The 21,207-nt window shown below is 37.0% G+C and overlaps 1 protein-coding gene across 3 annotated transcripts in view; it reads left to right on the forward strand.

Moving 5' to 3' along the window:
- Positions 1–910: 910 nt before the first annotated feature.
- Positions 911–21,207, forward strand: part of mgaa (MAX dimerization protein MGA a) — a 41,992-nt gene continuing 21,695 nt past the window's right edge. For 2 of the 3 annotated variants that reach the window (XM_089003906.1, XM_089003907.1), the window contains exons 1-9: positions 920–1,077; positions 3,117–4,155; positions 4,439–5,771; positions 7,877–8,003; positions 9,496–9,585; positions 12,452–12,580; positions 12,686–12,808; positions 17,507–18,108; positions 19,280–19,553. In XM_089003906.1, coding sequence (XP_088860032.1) covers positions 3,191–4,155; positions 4,439–5,771; positions 7,877–8,003; positions 9,496–9,585; positions 12,452–12,580; positions 12,686–12,808; positions 17,507–18,108; positions 19,280–19,553 — 3,643 coding nt within the window. In that variant the 5' untranslated portion in view covers positions 920–1,077; positions 3,117–3,190. Of the gene's footprint in view, positions 1,078–3,116; positions 4,156–4,438; positions 5,772–7,876; positions 8,004–9,495; positions 9,586–12,451; positions 12,581–12,685; positions 12,809–17,506; positions 18,109–19,279; positions 19,554–21,207 lie in introns of all 3 variants that reach the window. The other variant, XR_016115928.1, reaches the window with a different exon arrangement.

Consider the following 21,207-nt stretch of genomic DNA (forward strand, 5'->3'; position numbering starts at 1 on the left):
GTCGTCGTTAGCCCAGTATACCAGTTAGTTACCCGTTAGATAAAACACTCGAGTAATTTGCCTATATGTACGTAATTACATTGCTCCAGAGTCGTACATTTGGACGAGTAAAAAATACAAGAATGCCACTATTTTGTGTCAGGCAACGTTTGTCAAGCAAACAAATATGTTGTCGTTAGCGCAGTATACCAGTTACCCGTTGGATAAAATAATCAAGTAGTTTGACTGTTTGTACGTAATTACTTGTAGTGGTACATTTTGACGACAAAAAAAATAATAATGCCGCCATTTGGTGTCAGGTAACAAACTGTTACGCAAATATGTCGTCGTTAGCCCAGTTTACCAGTTACCCATTGGATAAAATACTCGAGTAATGTGCCTATTTGTACTTAGTTACAGTCGTACATTTGGACGACAAATAAACATAGAATGCCGCCATTTTGTGTCGGGTAACGCCTGTTACGGAGATACGTCGTCGTCGTCGTTCGCGCAGTAGTCGATGTAATCCTGTTCCACACGCAGTCCACCCCTTACCAACCCATTTCACCATCTCGAACCCGTCGTTATGTTCCCGCGACTCAAATGAGTCGTCGTCGTGTGACGACGCCGCGTTGTAGCTGAGTTACTCGAGACAAATACATGTCCCACTTAAAAGTCCGAACGTTGTTGTTGTGGCTCTCGCCGCAACGCAAACCCTACCGAATTCGTTTGGGGGGGGGGGCAACGCGGTGCCGCCGGCTGTCGGACGACGACGCCGGGAACGGCGATGACGGTCCCGGTGGAACGACGACGCCGGAGCGAAGAAGGAGACGACGACGGAGGTGGCCGCGGCGCGGTGTCAAAATGGCGCCCGGGGGGGGGGGGGGGGGGCTGCGCAGAAACGCGCCGTGACGTAACGAGTCCACGTACGGACCGACCGACTGACCGACATACGGACGGGAGCACGCTGCTAGCCTAGCCGCGGTCGCTGGAAGCAAGCGAGCAAGATGTCGATGCGATGCGAGCAGAGGAGATAGGCCCATCAAATGGATTGAGGTCACGACGTCCGCGCGGTAGAAGCTTTTAACCGTGTGGAAGGTAAACGCAGTGACGTCATGACAACGCGTGGTCGTGTTTCGTGGAGGTTGTGCTTTCAGGCCCTGCTAGCATGTTGCCACACTAGCTTCTATAACATGCTAGCTGGCTATAGTTAGCCCTTTCTAACCCCTTGTTGCATGATACCTACTTAGACACGAGCGTGTGCGTGTAAACCATCATGCAGACACAAAAAATAATCATAACTAGAGCTGTTATCGGAATCAGAATCATCTTTATTGCCAAGTATGTAGAACACACAAGGGATTTGTTTCCGGTAGAACACGCTGCACTAGTATCATCATCAAAAAAATTGCTAAGTGGCACTATACAGTTCCATTTGGGCTACTGTTGAAAGAGTTCAAAGAGTTAATGGCTTTGGGGAAGAAGCTGTTTAAATTTGGTGCGCATGGATCGGTAGCGCCTGCCTGATAGGAGGCGAGGTAAAGTTAACTTGTGATACTTGAAATGATATGCCACCAACCATAGTTAGTTCAGTCACTGAGCCCAAAATAAAACACTGCTCATGTGGGTGTGTTGCGGATAAACAAATAGTCCGAAACATTCGAATACGCTAAATTGTCATCAACAATGTGACGAGCAGCCGCAAGCGTTCACTCAACCTGGAAGTCACTCAAATAGATAGAAAGCTAGTTAGCTGGCCAATCGTTAGCCAACACATACCTAGCTAGATAGCCAGTCAGCTACATAGCCAGCCAGCTAGATAGTGACTAGATAGCTAGCTAGGTAGCTAACTAACCAGACTGATAGCTAATAGATAGCAAATAGCTAGCAAGTGACGATGATAATAATAATAATAATAATAATAATAATAGTAATATGTTTCATTTATAAGCTTTCAGTCAAAACTCTCAAGGTCACTTTACAGTCACAGGATAAGTTTTTCTGTGGGAGAGCAGCGGCAGCCACACGCGCCAGTGTACACTCAACCCAGAAGTAATTCAAATAGATAGAAACATAGCTATTAGCTATCCATTAGCTAGCCTAGCCATATAGCTATCCAGCTAGATTGATTGACAGATAGCCAGGCAGCCAGCCAGACAGCGAATAGATAGCAAATAGCTATCTAGACAGACAGCTAGTTAGCCACCTAGGTAGCCAGCTAGCTGGATAGCTAGATAAATAAAAAGAAGTGAAGAGAGGAAACTTTTCACACACGCACCACCGTTACTTCAGAGCAATGACCAGGGTGGGTGGGGAAAAAATAGATAAAAAGCTAGCTAGCGTCACATTTTTCAGCACGGAATAAAGTGTCGTTTTCATGCTATGACCTGTTAGCGACGTGTTAGCGACATGTTTGCAGTGCAGACTTTTCTTAACTCATTCGCTGACATTCCCGAATTGATTTGGGAATTGAAGATATGACATCGAAAATATGACGGCGCCATTCCAGAATTTGTTCGGGTTTTGGTTTTTCTTGCTGAGGGTGCCGATAAAGCGCTGGCTAGGCCTCTGCTAATGTTTTTTTCCCTTCCACGTGGGAGCAGCATTTGCCTTTTGTCCATGTCAGCGCTTTATTACAGTTTGGCTGTTGTTAAAAACAATCAATATGTATGTATTGTATTGTAATTTGTCTGCCCGCATTTCAAACTCTGATAACTCCAGATCCATATAACTTGGGAATTAACTCTTTTTTTTCTGATGATAGAAGAGAGTAAGTTTTCTAAAGCTGTATTGAATGTTAATGCCGTCCTAAAACTAAATCTTCTGTGGGGTCCTACAATTTGAGTGAAAAAAAACGACAAAAACCCTGGCACTGAAGTGGACACCTATTTGCACATTGTCTGGCAGTGAATGAGCTAACAGGTTAGCAGCGCTTTGTTATAGCTTCGGCTGTTGTCCAAAAAAATCAATATGTATTGTATTGTATTTTGTACAGCCAACCCAATTTCAAGCTCAGATAACTTCAGACCCATATAACTTAGGAATTAACTCTTTTTTTTTGAATGAGCTAAGAGGTTAGCGTCACAACATTTGTTATTCACATCATCACGCTTAGTTTTTGTTGTTTTTATTTGCAGGATGTTTTGGTGGCGGCTGGTAAAAGCTAGCAAACGCTAAATGGTTACATCCTTTCATCACGTGGGATGCGTCCATGGCCGCTAGGGCGCAACAGGAAGCCATGGTGTCCGACGCCGGCGGGGCGGCTAGCCCCCCAGCCGCGCCCGATGCCGATTATCGCTTTGGCGAGGCGGGCCGAGGCGCAAATGGTTCCAAAGACGCCATCGCGCCGGGCAGCAAACCGCCCGGACCGAAGATCTTGACGCCCGAGTGTACCCGCCGAGGCATCCGGGTCACTTTGGACAACAACAACATGTGGAACGAATTCTTCCGGTGCCGAACGGAGATGATCCTGACGCCGCAAGGCAGCCGAATGTTTCCGTATTGCCGCTTCCGCATCTCCGGTTTGCAGCCGTCGGAGAAGTACGTTTTGATGATGGACATCCAACCGCTGGACCAGAGTCGCTACACGTGGGCCGGCGGCGGCTGGCAGGTGGCCGGGAAGGCGGAAGACCACGCGAGCGATCGTCCGTTCGCGCACCCCGAATCGCCCGCCGCGGGTCACCACTGGATGCGGACTCCCGTTTCCTTTTACAAACTGAAGCTCACCGGCGACGCCGCAAACCGGGAGGGTAAGGCGCTCCTGCGCCCCATGCATCGCTACGTTCCGCGGTTCCACGTGGTCCGGACGGAGAAGTCCGCCGAGGACGTTGAGCTCCACGCCGCCGACGTGACCACGTTCACATTTCAGCAGACGGAGTTCATGGCTGTCACCGCCTACCAAAACCGCCGCTTCGCTCAGCTGAAAGTGGACTGCAACCCGTTCGCCAGGGGACTCAGGGAGGACGGCGGCGGCGGCGGTTTGCCAAGCCTCCAGTTAAACTCCAACCAGGAAGGAGATTCCGAAACCGGACCTCGGCAAGCCCAGAAGAAAAGTTTGAAGTCTCTACTTGCCAATCACAAAGCTCGGCGTTGTCTGGATACTAAACCTTTGGGGGGGACTCGGGTCCAAGAAGCATCTTCTGGATCTGCAGCCAACGTTGAGAAGAACGCCACCCGGTAAGATCTTTTTCAGATCTCCGTTCACCATTCTCTGTACCGCTAGCTGCTACTGGCCAATGAAACATTGACGTTATGAACGGTCCGTCTTGGTTCCGGTCTCTCTAGCGTCCGGTCCGTCTCGGTTCTGGTTGTCTTGCGTCCGTTCAGTCTCGATTCTGGTTGTCTTGCGTCCGGTCCGTCTCGATTCTGGTTGTCTTGCGTCCGGTCCGTCTTGATTCTGGTTCTTCTCGTTCTTAAGTTGTCAATAAATCACCGGTGGTCTTGTCGTTTCCGTTGGCAGCAATTCGCAGCCGGCGGAGCAAATGATTGGCGAGCTGATTCGAGAGGCGCACATTTCCTTAACGAGATGCGACCCGGATTCTTTCGCCGCCTTCAAAATCCCCAAGCAAAGCACCGCCGCAACCAGCCCGGGGAAAAGCACAATCCAAGATGTCGTCGACCCAGCCGACAAGAAGTCCTCGAGGGAGGTGCCGCCGAGCCGAGTCGTCGTTCCTGAGCCGAAACGGCAGTCCGACGTCGGGAAAATCCCCAGCGCCAAACGGCCCCTTCCTCTGCCGGCTTTGGCTCTCTTCTTGAAAAAGCATTCCGCCAAGACCAAGACGGTCAAGACCAAATCGGAAGCTTGCGCCCCAGCAGTTTCTGCGGAGGTTCAAACCGAGGCGAGGACGGCTTCGGATAATCGGAGCGTCCGGAAAGCTGAAAACCGGATTCCCCCCTCGGGTGCAGACGCGTTGACGACGGAAGACATCCGGAAGCCGTCTTCAAAAGAAACCTCGCCGCTTCCTAAACCGTTAGCGAGTTCAGCTCCGGATCCGGCGACTTGTTCACTTCTTACTACCTCATGTTTGTGTCCGCTGTTGAAGACTGAATTTGACGGCGCCGACGTCGCGAGCGCCCTCCCCGCGGTGTCCAAGTCCGGCCCTTTCCTGACCGACTCTCCCTGTTTGCCATTTGGTTTTGAGTCCCTGTCCCCGGTGAGTTCTCCGGAGCCGCTCCCTTCACTGTCCGTCACCTTCGGCGTGGATCTGGAGCCTCCCGAAGGTCCGCACCTCGGCAAAGACTCTGTCTTCCAGTGGCATACGGTTTTACCTCCCCCGGAGCCCTACGAGGACCCTTCCTTCGACGCCTTCCAGGCCTCGGCGCGCAGGCTTTCGCCGGGGTCCCCCCTGTTGCCTTCACGCTCTCCCGTCCCGGTTCCTTCCGGTTCTCCGCGGCTCTCGTTTCAAGAGAGCGAGCATCCGCTGCCTTTCCCGGGAGAGCTGTCCCCCCTGGCGCTGCCGTTGACGCTGTCGCCCACGTTTTCCTCCCTGGACGGCGGCGCTTTGTCGCCCACGCCTTCCATCGCCGACTTGGTGCACTTCTTTTCCACCGAGGAGCATCTGGGGATGGGCGCGGAGTTCCCCGACGGCGAATCGCCCACCCCGCCGCGCCCGGCGGATCTTTCCGCTGACCCCGACGCGTCCCCGAAGCAAATGAAGAGCAAAAGGAAGGCCCGTCGGCGAAAGGACGCCGCGTCTCATTTGGAACCCGACGCGGACCACTCGGCCTACGTGACCATGAAGCCCAACCTGGAGGAAGTCGAGGAGCAGCTCTTCATCTCCTTCACCTCCAAGGTAGCCAAAACCGCTAGCTCAACACTTGCCGCCGCCAAATCGTCTCTTCGAGTCAATGAGAACGTCTCCCAGGCATAATTCACAACCAAAATATCGTGACGTCATTCATTTGATTTTTATTGCCCTTTTCTTCATTGGCGCCATTTTACAATTTTTTTTTTAAACATTGAGAAAAATCGCCATTTTAGAAAAAAAAAAAAATGTCGAAAAGCGCCATTTTGTGAAGATTGTAACAATTTATAAAATCACCATTTTAAAAAAAATTAAAAAAAATTGAAAATCACCATTTCGTAATTTTAACAATTTAGAAAATTAGCATTTTAGAAAATTGAAAAAAACAATAGAAAATCACAATTTTGGACTTTGTTTTTAACAATTTATAAAAACGACATTTTAGAAAATTTATTTAAATGGAAAATCACCAATTTGTAGGTTTTTTTTTTACAATTTAGAAAATTTTATTAAATTGAAAATTGCCATTTTTTTATTATTTTTTTAACAATTAAGAAAATTGCCATTTTACAAAATTAAAAAATCACCACTTTAGAAAAAAAATGTAGAAAAACGCCATTGTGGATTTTTTTCTAAATATAGAAAATCGGCATTTTAAAATGAAAATAAAAATGGCGCTTTTCGAAAAGGTTTAAAAAAATGTAGAAAATCAGCATTGCGGAAAATGTTTTAAAAAAAGAAAAAAAACACGATTTTGGAACATTTTCTAAAAAAAATTGAAAATCATTTCTGCAGATTTTTTTCAATGTGGAAAATTATAAAAATTGCCATTTTAGATTATTTTTTTTTAAAGATGTGAAAATCGCCATTTTAAAAAAATTAAAACTTTAGAAAAATGCCAAAACATTTAGAAAATCGCCATTTAGGAAAATTTACAAAAAAATGTAGAAAATCACATTCAATTACTCATCCTAATTTGCATATCAAAATTCAATTGACATGGAAAATTGAATATTCACTTCACTTTTTTTAAACACCAAGTTCCTTTTTTTGTAACAGTTAAAGAAAAGTAATTGCTTTGTTGACAATTTTATAGAATTTTAAAATATGAAAATTACTATTTTTGACTTTTTTTAACAATTTAAAAAACGCCATTTGAGAAAACTTTTGGAGGTTCAATTACTCGTGCTAATTTGCATATCAAAATTGAATTGATATGGATAATTGAAATTGAAAAAAAAATTAAATCGCCATTTTGTAATTATTTTTTTAACAATTTATAAAATCACATTTTAGAAAATAAAAAAAATTGAAAAATCGGCATTTTGTGAATATTGTAACAATTTATAAAATCATCATTTTAAAAAATTAAAAATAAATTGAAAATCACCATTTCGTAATCTTTTTAACAATTTAGAAAATTGGCATTTTAGAAAATAAAAAAAAATTGAAAATCACCATTTTCGAATTTTTTTTAACAATTTAGAAAATTGCCATTTTAGAAAATTGGAAAAAAATCGAAAATCAAAATTTTGGACTTTGCTTTTAACAATTTATAAAAACGTCATTTTAGAAAATTTAATCAAATGGAAAATCGCCTTTTTTTTTTTTTTTTTTTTTTTTTACAATTTAGAAAATCACTATTTTATTAAATTGAAAATTGCCATTTTGTATTATTTTTTAACAATTAAGAAAATTGTCATTTTACAATATTTAAAAAATCGAAAATCTGCATTTTGGATTTCTTTTTAACAATTCATAAAAACGCTATTTTAGAAAATTTAATAAAATGGGAAATTGCCATTTTGTAATTTTTTTTACAATTTAGAAAATCACAATTTTATTTTAAATAAAATGAAAATCTCCATTTTGTATTTTTTTTTTAGCAATTTAGAAAATAGCCATTTTCCAAAATGAAAAACATTGAAAATCACCATTTTGGAATTTGTTTTTAACAATTGAGAAAATGGCCATTTTACAAAATTTACAAGAATGGAAAATTGCCATTTAGTAATTTTTTTAACAATTTAGAAAATCACCATTTTACAAAAAAAAAAAAACACATTGAAAATGGCCATTTTGTATTATTTTTTTAAGAATTTCCAAAACGGCCATTTTTGAAAATGTTTCAAACCTTGTGGTGTCCATTTTAGGAGGCTCTGAAACTTCACATCGCTGATCCCGAAGAAGCCGGCAGCCAGCTGGCGTCGTCGCCGGCCGACGTTCACCCGACTGAAGATGGCTGCCACGGTCCACCTTCATGTCAAACCACCGGAACAGGTGTGGCGCCTCCCGTCCAACGTTCATTATATTTATTATATATTTGGAAAGTAAGGCCAATCGAGACGACATTATGGGTCAAATAATAATAATAATAATAAAAAATTTCATTTATCGGCGCCTTTCAAAACTCTCAAGAACACTTTACAGTCACAGGATATTTTTTCTGCGGGTGAGCAGCGACAGCCACACGCTCCAGCGTTCACTCAACCCGGAAGCATGATTCTGTACCGTAGCTACCCAGCTAGCAAATAAACACAAAAAATAAACACAATATATATTACTATATAAGAATAATAAGAATAAGAATACTATATTTCTATTATTAGCTATCAAGCTGGCTATCTATCTAGCTATCTTGCTGGCTCTCTATTTGTTAGCTAGATAGCCAGTAGGTAGCTAATAGATAGACAGCTAGCTAGGTTACGGCTACCTAGCTATCTGTCTATCTATTAGCTACCTACTGGCTATCTAGCTAGCTACCTAGCTGGCTATCTATTAGCTATCTGGTTTGCTCACGAGCTATCTAGCTGGCTATATAGTAGTTATACGGCTACGTAGCTACCTGTCTGTCTATCAGCTGGCTAGCTTTCTGTCTATTTGAGTTATTTCCAGGTTGAGTGAACGCTGCCGCGCGTGGCTGCCGCTGCTCACACACAGAAAAACTGATCCTGTGACTGAAAAGTGACCTTGAGAGTTTTGAATGGCGCTTAGAAATCAAATGTATTATTATTATTGTTACTATTATTGTTACTATTGATACTAATGTTACTATTATTATTATTGTTTTTCTTCTGCTTCTTCTTCTTATTGTTACTACTGGTATTATTGTTATTATTAATATTATTATTATTATTTTGCAATTATTGTTATTTTTTTCACTTTATTATTATTATTATTATTACTATTATTATTATTATTGTTATTATTTTTACTATTTTTTTTAGTTTTTTTCTTCTTCTTATTATTATTATTGTTGATGTTATTACTATTATTATTGTTTTTCTTCTGCTTCTTCTTATTGTTACTACTGGTATTATTGTTATTATTAATATTATTATTATTATTATTTTGCAATTATTGTTATTTTTTTCACTTTATTATTATTATTATTATTATTACTATTATTATTATTATTGTTATTATTTTTACTATTTTTTTAGTTTTTTTCTTCTTATTATTATTATTGTTGATGTTATTACTATTATTATTGTTTTTCTTCTGCTTCTTCTTATTGTTACTACTGGTATTATTGTTATTATTAATATTATTATTATTATTTTGCAATTATTTTTATTTTTTTTCACTTTATTATTATTATTACTATTCTTATTATTATTGTTATTATTTTTACTATTTTTTTTTAGTTTTTATTATTATTATTAATATTATTATTATTATTGTTATTGTTTTTATTAATATTAGTGCTCAGCTGACTGATTCCCTCTTTTGACCTTTCTTTTTTTTTTTCTTCTCCATTCCATCCCACCAGAAGAGCCAATGTCTTCCTTGGAGGCAGCTCTTGTCAAGGACATGAAGATGATGAAGCACCAGCAGATCATCCACCCGGTGCTGCAGGAGGGTCAGAATACACCTTTTTCTCTCTCTCTCTCTCTCTCTCTCTCTCTCTCTCTCTCTCTCTCTCTCTCTCTCTCTCTCTCTCTCTCTCTCTCTCTCTCTGCTGAAAGCTGCGCCATGCAAACAAAGTGGACATTTTTCGGCCAATTGGCACAGTGCCGTGAAACGTCCTCCAATTAGATGATCGGATGCGCCTTGATTAGTGGTCGCCGTGCAGAAATTGACATTTGGCAGTAGCAAAGTGATGAAAGGAAGAAGTAGAAAAAGCAAAGACGGGAGCCGCTGGAAAGCAAGCCACTCTTGCGGCGGCCATCTTGAAGTCCAAACGCCAACTAAATCACAAAAGAAGACATTGGGCAGTAGCGTTGTTCGCGCTGTGTGCTAAGTGATGCCATCTACAGGTTCAATTAGGAACTGCACATTAGAAAATGAATACTTTTTTTTCAATGGCGATTTCGAATTAAAAACAAACTTTTAAAATGGTGATTTTCTACATTAAAAAAAAAATCTAAAATGGCCATTTTCACATTTTTATCAACAAAAAAAATCCAGTGACTGTAAAGTGTACATGAGAGTTTTGAAAGGCGTTTAGAAACTTAATGTATTGTTTTCTAAAATGGCAGTTTAAAAAAAAAATAGTCTAAAATTGCTACATTTTAAAATGTTTATAAAATGGCGATTTTCACAAGTTTTCTATTTAATTTGTGATTTTTATATATTTTTTTATTTTCTAAATAGTGTAACCTCAAAAATTGTAACACATTTTTTAAATTCTGAATTTTTTTAATGTTTTAAAATGGCGGTTTTTCATTAAAAAATGAAAATGATGATTTTCTACATTTAAAAAATGTCTACAATGGCCATTTTCCAAATTTTATCAACAAAACATATCCTGTGACTGTAAAGTGTCCATGAGAGTTTTGAAAGGCGATTAGAAATTAAATGGATTATTATTATTATTATCTAAAATGGAAGTTTTCAAAATAAAAGTCTAAAAATTACCATTTTCCACATTGTAATTTTTTTTATAAAATGGCGAATTTAATTTTTTTTTGAAAGTTTTCTACAATGATCTTTCGTTCTACGCTTAATTTGTGATTTTCCAATTAATATATTTATTTCTAAAGTGGGTATTTAAATATTTTTTAACAAATTTCAAAAATTCGGATTTTTTTTATGTTATAAAATGGCGATTTTTAATTAAAAATGAAAATGCTGATTTTGTACATTAAAAAAATCTAAAATGGCCATTTTCAAAATTTTATCAACACTTTATAAAATGGTTATTTTCACAATAAAAAAAATGTCTATAATAGCGGTTTTCCTCATTTTAAAAATGTTATATGACGATTTCCATTTCTTTTTTCGGAAAGTTTTCTTCAATGACCTTTTTCTACATTTACATTTTTTTCTTAAATTGTGATTTTCTATTTTTTTATTTCTAAAATTTTCTAAAATTCTGATGAAAAAAAATATATTTTTGCAACAAATATAATAATAATAAGAATAAGAATAAACAAATAAAAATACAAATACAAATAAAACAAATACAAATAATAATAATAGTAATAATACAAATTAAAAATAATAATACAAATTAAAATAAAATAAAAAAATAATACAAATACAAATTAAAATTATAAATAATAATACAAATAAAAAAATACTATTAAAATTATAAAAATAAAAATACAAATACAAATAATAATAATAGTAATAATACAAATAATAATACAAATTAAAAATATGCATACAAATAATAGTACAAATTAAAATTCAAAAATAATACACATACAAATTAAAATTATAAATAATAATAAAAATAAAAAATTACTATTAAATTTATAAAAATACACATAAACATAAAAATACAATTAATTTCTAAGCTCCTTTCAAAACTCTCAAGTACACTTTACAGTCACGGGATAATGTACGTTTACCTTTTGTAGCGTCATAAATGTTAGCTTCTTTTCAATCTTTCTTCTGGGGCTGAAGTTCTGTGCATCTACTTTGGAAAATGAGATGCAAATGCACAACCTTATCACGCTCATTATCATCATCATCATCATCCATTTCATTTCTAAGCACCTTTCAAAACTCTCAAGGTCACTTTACAGTCACAGGATGTGTTTTTCTGTGAGTAAGCAGCGGCAGCCACACGCGCCAGCATTCACTCAACCTAGAAGTAACTCAAATAGATAGAAAGCTTGCTAGATAGCCAGTCAGTTATATAGTGAATAGATAGCTAGCTAGATAGCAAATAGCTAGCCAGATAGCTAATAGATAGCAAATAATAATAATAATAATAATAATAATAATAACCCATTTTGACTCTCAAAGTCACTTTTCAGTCACAGGGTGTGTTTTTCTGTGGGTGAGCAGCGGCAGCCACACGCGCCAGCGTTCACTCAACCCCAAAGTAACACAAATAGATAGAAAGCTTGCTAGATAGCCAGTCAGTTAGATAGTGAATAGATAGCTAGCTAGATAGCAAATAGCTAGCCAGATAGCTAATAGATAGCAAATAATAATAATAATAATAATAATAACCCATTTTGACTCTCAAAGTCACTTTTCAGTCACAGGATGTGTTTTTCTGTGGGTGAGCAGCGGCAGCCACACGCGCCAGCGTTCACTCGACCCCAAAGTAACACAAATAGATAGAAAGATAGCTAGCTAATAGATAGCCTATAGATACATAGCTAGAGAGCCAGTCAGTTGGATAGTTACTATATAGCTAGCTAGATAGCAAATATCTAGCCAGATAGCTAATAGATAGCAAATAGCGAGTAAATTATAATGAAGACGGAAGCCGTCCGTCTGTCCGTCCGTCCGACCCTCAACGCGCTCGTTCCTTGTGCCTCGTCCAGTTGGGCTGAAGATGAATTTGCTGGACGCCGCCCTGTCGGTGGACCTGCGCTACTTGGGCGTCCGTCTGCCCATCCCCCCCGCGGGCGTCGCCGCCGAGCCCCCCGCCCACGACCTGACGCCCTTGCAGGGTGAGTCGCCCGGCGCAATGAGACGCCGCACGAACGTTGCGTTTGTCGCACGGTGAGATGATGACCCCGGCGGCCATTTTTTTTTCCTCTCCCCCCACCCCCCAGGCACTTCCGGGTCGTTTGTGTCCAGAACCGGCAAGGCGACGGATGTGACGCAGATTAAAGGTTGGAGGGGAAAATTCAGCCCGGCCCAATCTTCCGAGGCTCTTTCGCCCGCCAAGGTCGAAGGTGAGGACGCTTTGGCGCCGGCGCGAGCGCTGGGTCTGGCGTGCTCGCGCCGCACCGCTCTTTTACGCACGTACATCAACACATAAATACAACAATAAATACACAAATGAATACATATACATAAATGCATAAAGAAACAAACAAATAAATAAATAAATACACATATACATACATGAATAAAATACATAAATAAATACAAAAATACAAAATAAAAAAGTAAAAAATATATAAATAAATAAATACATAAACAGCAAATACATATACAATACATATACAATACATATACACATACATAGGTACATACATACATAAATACAAACATAACTACATAAACAATAACTAGATAAATACAAAAATACATAAACACATAATTAAATATGTAAACACATAAATACAAAAATAAATACATATATGAATAAAATACAGAAATACATACAAAAATCCAAAAGTACAAAAAATAAATAAATACATAAACACATAAATCAATCAATAAAATACATAAAGACATAAACAATAAATACATAAGTACAAAAACAAATGCACAAATACACTAATACATAAATACATAAATGCATAAATAAATAAATAAATACATAAAACATTAAAAAATAAATACATAAACAGCAAATACATATACAATACATATACACATACATAGATACATACATACATAAATACAAACATAACTACATAAACAATAACTACATAAATACAAAAATACATAAACACATATTTAAATATGTAAACACATAAATACAAAAATAAATACATATATGAATAAAATACATAAATACATACAAAAATCCAAAAGTACAAAAATTAAAAATAAATAAATACATGAATACATAAACACATAAATCAATCAATAAAATACATAAAGACATAAACAATAAATACATACAAAAATAAATACATAAACCATAATTACATAAATAAATAAATGAAATACATAGACAATAAATACACACATACATGAATACAAAATAAATACATAAATAAATACACAGCATGAACACATATAAATAAATACATAAAGACATCAATACATCAATACATAAATACATAAGTACAAAAACAAATGCACAAATACACTAATACATAAATACATAAATGCATAAATAAATAAATAAATACATAAAACATTAAAAAATAAATACATAAACAGCAAATACATATACAATACATATACACATACATAGATACATACATACATAAATACAAACATAACTACATAAACAATAACTACATAAATACAAAAATACATAAACACATATTTAAATATGTAAACACATAAATACAAAAATAAATACATATATGAATAAAATACATAAATACATACAAAAATCCAAAAGTACAAAAATTAAAAATAAATAAATACATGAATACATAAACACATAAATCAATCAATAAAATACATAAAGACATAAACAATAAATACATACAAAAATAAATACATAAACCATAATTACATAAATAAATAAATGAAATACATAGACAATAAATACACACATACATGAATACAAAATAAATACATAAATAAAGGCGCCCTGATGGACCAGCGCGCCGCCAGCCTGGTTCAGCCGCCGCCCCAAACGCCGCCCGTCTACCAGCTGCCCGCCAGCGGCAGCAGCTAAATACACAGACATGAACACATATGAAAATAAATACATAAAGACATCATCATACATAAATACATAAATACATAAGTACAAAAACAAATACACTAATACATAAATGCATAAATAAATAAGTAAATAAACACAATGCAAAAGAACTCATAAATCCCCCGGAGAGGCGGAAAAAACCCCCGCGGACGGCGTCCGGCGCCCGAGCGGGCGCCGAGGCGCCGCTGACGCGGGGGCTGCTGAGGCAGAAGGACCTGGAGGACGGCGTCGTGTGGGCCGGTCACCCTCGCGTCTACGTCACGGAGGAGAGGGCCGCCGTCGCGCTCACTACGCACGTACATAAATACATAAATACATAAATACATAAATATACATACATAAGTACAAACAAATAAATAAATACATAAATACACATATACATACATGCATAAAATACATAAATAAATGCATAAACACATAAATAAATAAAATACATAAACAAATACAATACATAATACACATACATAATACATAAGCATAAATACATAAATAATACATAAACAATAAATACATAAATACATACATACATAAATACATAAGCAATAAATACATAAATACATACATACACAATAAATACATAAATACATACATACATAAATACATAAGCAATAAATACATAAATACATACATACACACATAAATCAATCAATAAAATACATAAAGACAAACAATAAATACATACAAAAATAAATACATAAACCATAATTACATAAATAAATAAATGAAATACATAGACAATAAATACACACATACATGAATACAAAATAAATAGACAGACATGAACACATAAATAAATACATAAAGACATCAATACATCAATACATAAGTACAAAAATAAATACACAAATACACTAATACATAAATACATGAATACAGGAATACATAAATGCATAAATAAATATATAAATGCATAAATAAATAAATACATAAAACATTAAAAAATAAATACATAAACAGCAAATACATATACAATACATATACACATACATAGATACATACATACATAAATACAAACATAACTACATAAACAATAACTAGATAAATACAAAAATACATAAACACATAATTATATATGTAAACACATAAATACAAAAATAAATACATATATGAATAAAATACATAAATACATACAAAAATCCAAAAGTAGAAAAATTAAAAATACATGAATACATAAACACATAAATCAATCAATAAAATACATAAAGACATAAACAATAAATACATACAAATATAAATACATAAACCATAATTACATAAATAAATAAATAAAATACATAGACAATAAATACACACATACATGAATACAAAATAAATAGACAGACATGAACACATAAATAAATACATAAAGACATCAATACATCAATACATAAGTACAAAAATAAATACACAAATACACTAATACATAAATACATGAATACAGGAATACATAAATGCATAAATAAATATATAAATGCATAAATAAATAAATACATAAAACATTAAAAAATAAATACATAAACAGCAAATACATATACAATACATATACACATACATAGATACATACATACATAAATACAAACATAACTACATAAACAATAACTAGATAAATACAAAAATACATAAACACATAATTATATATGTAAACACATAAATACAAAAATAAATACATATATGAATAAAATACATAAATACATACAAAAATCCAAAAGTACAAAAATTAAAAATACATGAATACATAAACACATAAATCAATCAATAAAATACATAAAGACATAAACAATAAATACATACAAATATAAATACATAAACCATAATTACATAAATAAATAAATAAAATACATAGACAATAAATACACACATACATGAATACAAAATAAATAGACAGACATGAACACATAAATAAATACATAAAGACATCAATACATCAATACATAAGTACAAAAATAAATACACAAATACACTAATACATAAATACATGAATACAGGAATACATAAATGCATAAATAAATATATAAATAAATACATAAAACATTAAAAAATAAATACATAAACAGCAAATACATATACAATACATATACACATACATAGATACATACATACATAAATACAAACATAACTACATAAACAATAACTAGATAAATACAAAAATACATAAACACATAATTATATATGTAAACACATAAATACAAAAATAAATACATATATGAATAAAATACATAAATACATACAAAAATCTAAAAGTACAAAAATTAAAAATAAATACATGAATACATAAACACATAAATCAATCAATAAAATACATAAAGACATAAACAATAAATACATACAAATATAAATACATAAACCATAATTACATAAATAAATAAATAAAATACATAGACAATAAATACACACATACATGAATACAAAATAAATACATAAATAAATAAATACACAGACATGAACACATATAAATAAATACATAGACATCAATACATAAATACATAAGTACAAAAACAAATACACTAATACATAAATGCATAAATAAATAAGTAAATAAACACAATGCATAAACACATAAATAAATAAAATACATAAATACATAAACAATAAATACATAAATATATACATAAGTACAAACTAAATACACGAATACATAAACACATGAATACATAAATGCATAAACACATAAATAAGTAAATAAACACAATGCATAAACACATAAATAAATAAATAAAATACATAAACAATAAATACATAAATACATGCATACATAAATACATAAGCAATAAATACATAAATACATACATACACAATAAATACATACATACATACATAAATACATAAGCAATAAATACATACACAATAAATACATAAATACATACATAAATACATAAGCAATAAATACATACATACACAATAAATACATAAATACACACATACATAAATACATAAACAATAAATACCTAAATGAATACATAAAGACATGACTAGAAAAAGACATAAATACATGCGTAAATAATCCAGCAATGGCTAAATCCGGCGCCCCTCCCTCCCTGCGTCCGTCGGTCGGCAGCGTCGCTGGTCTCGGAGCAGCCCAAGAAGAACTTGTCGGCGTTCTGCAGCGACATGCTGGATCAGTACCTGGAGAGCGAAGGCGCCCTGATGGACCAGCGCGCCGCCAGCCTGGTTCAGCCGCCGCCCCAAACGCCGCCCGTCTACCAGCTGCCCGCCAGCGGCAGCAGCTACGTGCGCACGCTGGCCAGCGTCCTGAAGAAGCAAAGCGCCGCCTCGGACCTCATCGCCGGCTTCGTGCCCCCCTCCAAGAGGGCCAAAGTCCCCGAGCGGCACAACAAGGCCTCCCGGAAAGCCCAACGCAAGCCCAGGGCGCCTCCCGCCACCGTGACCCCCGACCCCCCGCCGGAGGTCCCCCGGACTGCGGCGGCGCCCCCGGCCGAACCCCCGGAAGCCAAAAGAACCTCGTCGCCTCCCCCGGAGAGGCGGAAAAAACCCCCGCGGACGGCGTCCGGCGCCCGAGCGGGCGCCGAGGCGCCGCTGACGCGGGGGCTGCTGAGGCAGAAGGACCTGGAGGACGGCGTCGTGTGGGCCGGTCACCCTCGCGTCTACGTCACGGAGGAGAGGGCCGCCGTCGCGCTCACCTCGCTTTTCACCCTGAAGGTAAGCCACAAAAATCATCATCATCATCATCATCAGAACAAGAAGAAGACATTTGATCTATAAGCGCCTTTCAAAACTCTCAAGGTCACTTTACAGTCACAGGATCAGTTTTTCTGTGGGTGAGCGGCGGCAGACACACGCGCCAGCGTTCACTCAACCCAGAATAACTTCAAAAAGACAGAGCGAGCAAATAGATAACTATAATAATAATAGCGAGCTAATAGCTAGCTAGCTATCTAAGAGAGCTAGCTAGCTTACAGTCACATGATACCTTTTTCTGCGAGTGAGCAGCGGCGGCCACACACGCCGGCGTTCACTCAAGCCAGAATAACTTAAAAAGATAGAGAGCTAGCTAGCCATTTGCTAGCTATTAGCGAGCTAAGAGAGCTAGCGGAGGTCGTCGTGACATGTGACCTTTCCTCTGGAAATATTTATATAGCCGTGAGAGGATGTCCAAAATCTGCATATATATATATATACAGTGAGACCTCAACTTACAAACTTTTCATCTTAAGAACCTCTAATTTATGAAAATTAAAGCACTTTTTTCATAATACACACCCACCACGGCTGGCGGAGTGATCTTCGGCGGAAGCACACGGCCGAACAGCGCTCCAGCCGGCGCTACTTTGCACCCCCCCTCTCATTGAATGCACACGTCGATCGCATACTTGGAGCTTTTTGCTGATAATTTTACTATGATGGGACCGAAAAAAAAAAAAAAACACCACAGGCTCGTGTTCAGCCCAAGAAGACACAAAATAAAATCACCGTCGCTGAGAAGAAGGAGATAATTGAAAAACACAAACGAGGTGTGCGTTTGTGTGATTTTTGAGACGATGCAGTGTATTTCTTTCATTACAATGCAATAGCACATTTATTATACATAGAATAAGGTATGTTGTGTGTAGTTTTCAGGCTAATTTAGTTAAAAACTATATTTAATGGAAACCCGGGAACGGATTATTCCCATTTTAATGGTTTCCAATGGGATGTTTTTTTTTGAGATACACACTTTTTTCAAATATTCAAAAATGTTCCAAAATGGCGACACCCAAACATACCGATTCTATAATAAGATCATAATTCCCCAAGTGCGTATTTCAGGTCACGACTCGCAGTCGCTCAAGTACGTGTTTATTTAAATTTTATTTTTTGTGATCCCCGTCAGGGTTTTGTGAGCGAGAACCCGACGGCCCCCATCCAGCTTCCCCGCAGGCCCGAGCCGGCCTGCCTGAACGCCTTCTGCCGGCTGGGCTGCGTGTGCGCCGCCTTGGCCCACACGGCCCGCGTCAGCCACTGCGGGCGGCCCCGTTGCATGCTGGGATGCGGCTGCCTCAAGCAGAAGGTGGTCCTGCTCAAAAACCTGGACGCCTCCGATTCCAGCCCCTCCCGTCGCGCCGCCGCCAAAAAGAAGAAGAGGAAGAGGATGAAAATGGCCTACGGTCAGTGTTGTTTGGAACAAAACAAGAAAACAACAAGCCCAAAATGTCTGCTCCAATGCTAACGGCAAAAATATCATCATCATCATCATAATACATGTCATTTCTAAGCGCCTTTCGAAACTCTCAAGGTCACTTGACAGTCACAAAATAAGTTTTTCTGCGGGTGAGCAGCGGCAGCCACACACGCCAGCGTTAACTCAACCCGGAAGTAAGTCAAATAGATAGCAAACTAGCTAACTGAGCAGAGCTAACATATACACACACACACAAACAAAATTCAATCAACCCGGATGCAACTCAAATAGATGGAAAGCTAGCCAGCTATCTAGCTAATAGATAGCCAGCTAGTTCATAGCTAGCTAGTTAGATAGCCAGCTAGCCAGCCAAATTGCTAATGAATGTAAATGTAAATTTCTCCACTGTGAGACTAATAAAGGCAAATCCAATCCAATAGACAACAAATAGCTAGCTACCTATGTAGCCAGCTTGGTAGCAAATAGCTATCTAGTTAGCTAATAATAATAATATTAATGATAATACATTTGATTTCCAAACGCCTTTCAATACTCTCAAGGTCACTTTACAGTCACTGGTTAAGTTTTTTTCTGTGGATGAGCAGCGGCAGCCACACGCACCAGCGTTCACTCAACCCGGAAGTTACTCAAATAGATAGAAAGCTAGCTAGCTAGCAGCTAATAGATAGCTCATACTGTAGATAGATAGATAGATAGCCAGCTGGAGAGATAATAGGTAGTTAGATAGCTAATAGATAGCAAATAGCTAGCTAGCTAGATAGATAGCAAATAGATTGCAAATAAATAGCAAAAAAAAATAAACATAGAGGCAAATGAATCAATTAATGCGTGCTTGACAACGCTGACAAATAATTTTAATAATAAACATTCCTAAAAACATTTATACAAAAATGTGTCTTTTTTCGGTCAGGGGGCGGTCCTTTAGTGACGTCACGTACGGACTCGTCACCAACTCAATGTTCAGCGCGAGTCTTAAAACATAAAATATCGCTATATGCGCTGGAATCTTATTAAAATACGCCCAGTAGAAGTCATTTGAAGCCATTTTACAAATTATGGACACAACTTGTCCGGAGACGTCGGTTGTTCTTTAAGTCTTAACATATTAACAATTTAAATACCGTTGCTGGTATTGCCTCCCCGCCATTTCATTCTGATGACGGGGGTCATGGTGAAAATAGATAGCAAATAAACATAGAGACAAATAAATCCATCTAGCAAATCGATACCTAGCTAGAGAGCTAGCCAGCTAGATTGGATTGGATTGGATGAACCTTTATTCGTCTAGATAGCTAATAGATAGCAAATAAATAATCACAAAGGCAAATAAATCAAGCTAGCAAGTAGATACCTAGCTAGATAGCAAACAAGCTAGATTGGATTGGAGTGGATGTACCTTTATTCGTCTAGCTCGCTAATAGATAGCAAATAAATAAACATAGACACACTTAAATCAAGCTAGCAAATAGATACCTAGCTAGAGAGCTAGCCAGCTAGATTGGATTGGATTGGATAAACCTTTAATCGTCTAGATTGCTAATAGATAGCAAATAAATAATCATAAAGGCAAATAAATCAAGCTAGCAAGTAGATACCTAGCTAGATAGCAAACAAGCTAG

The sequence above is a fragment of the Hippocampus bargibanti genome, linkage group LG09 (assembly GCF_051943395.1).
Source record: "Hippocampus bargibanti isolate YZ-2025 linkage group LG09, ASM5194339v1, whole genome shotgun sequence".
In the NCBI taxonomy this organism is placed as follows: domain Eukaryota; kingdom Metazoa; phylum Chordata; class Actinopteri; order Syngnathiformes; family Syngnathidae; genus Hippocampus; species Hippocampus bargibanti.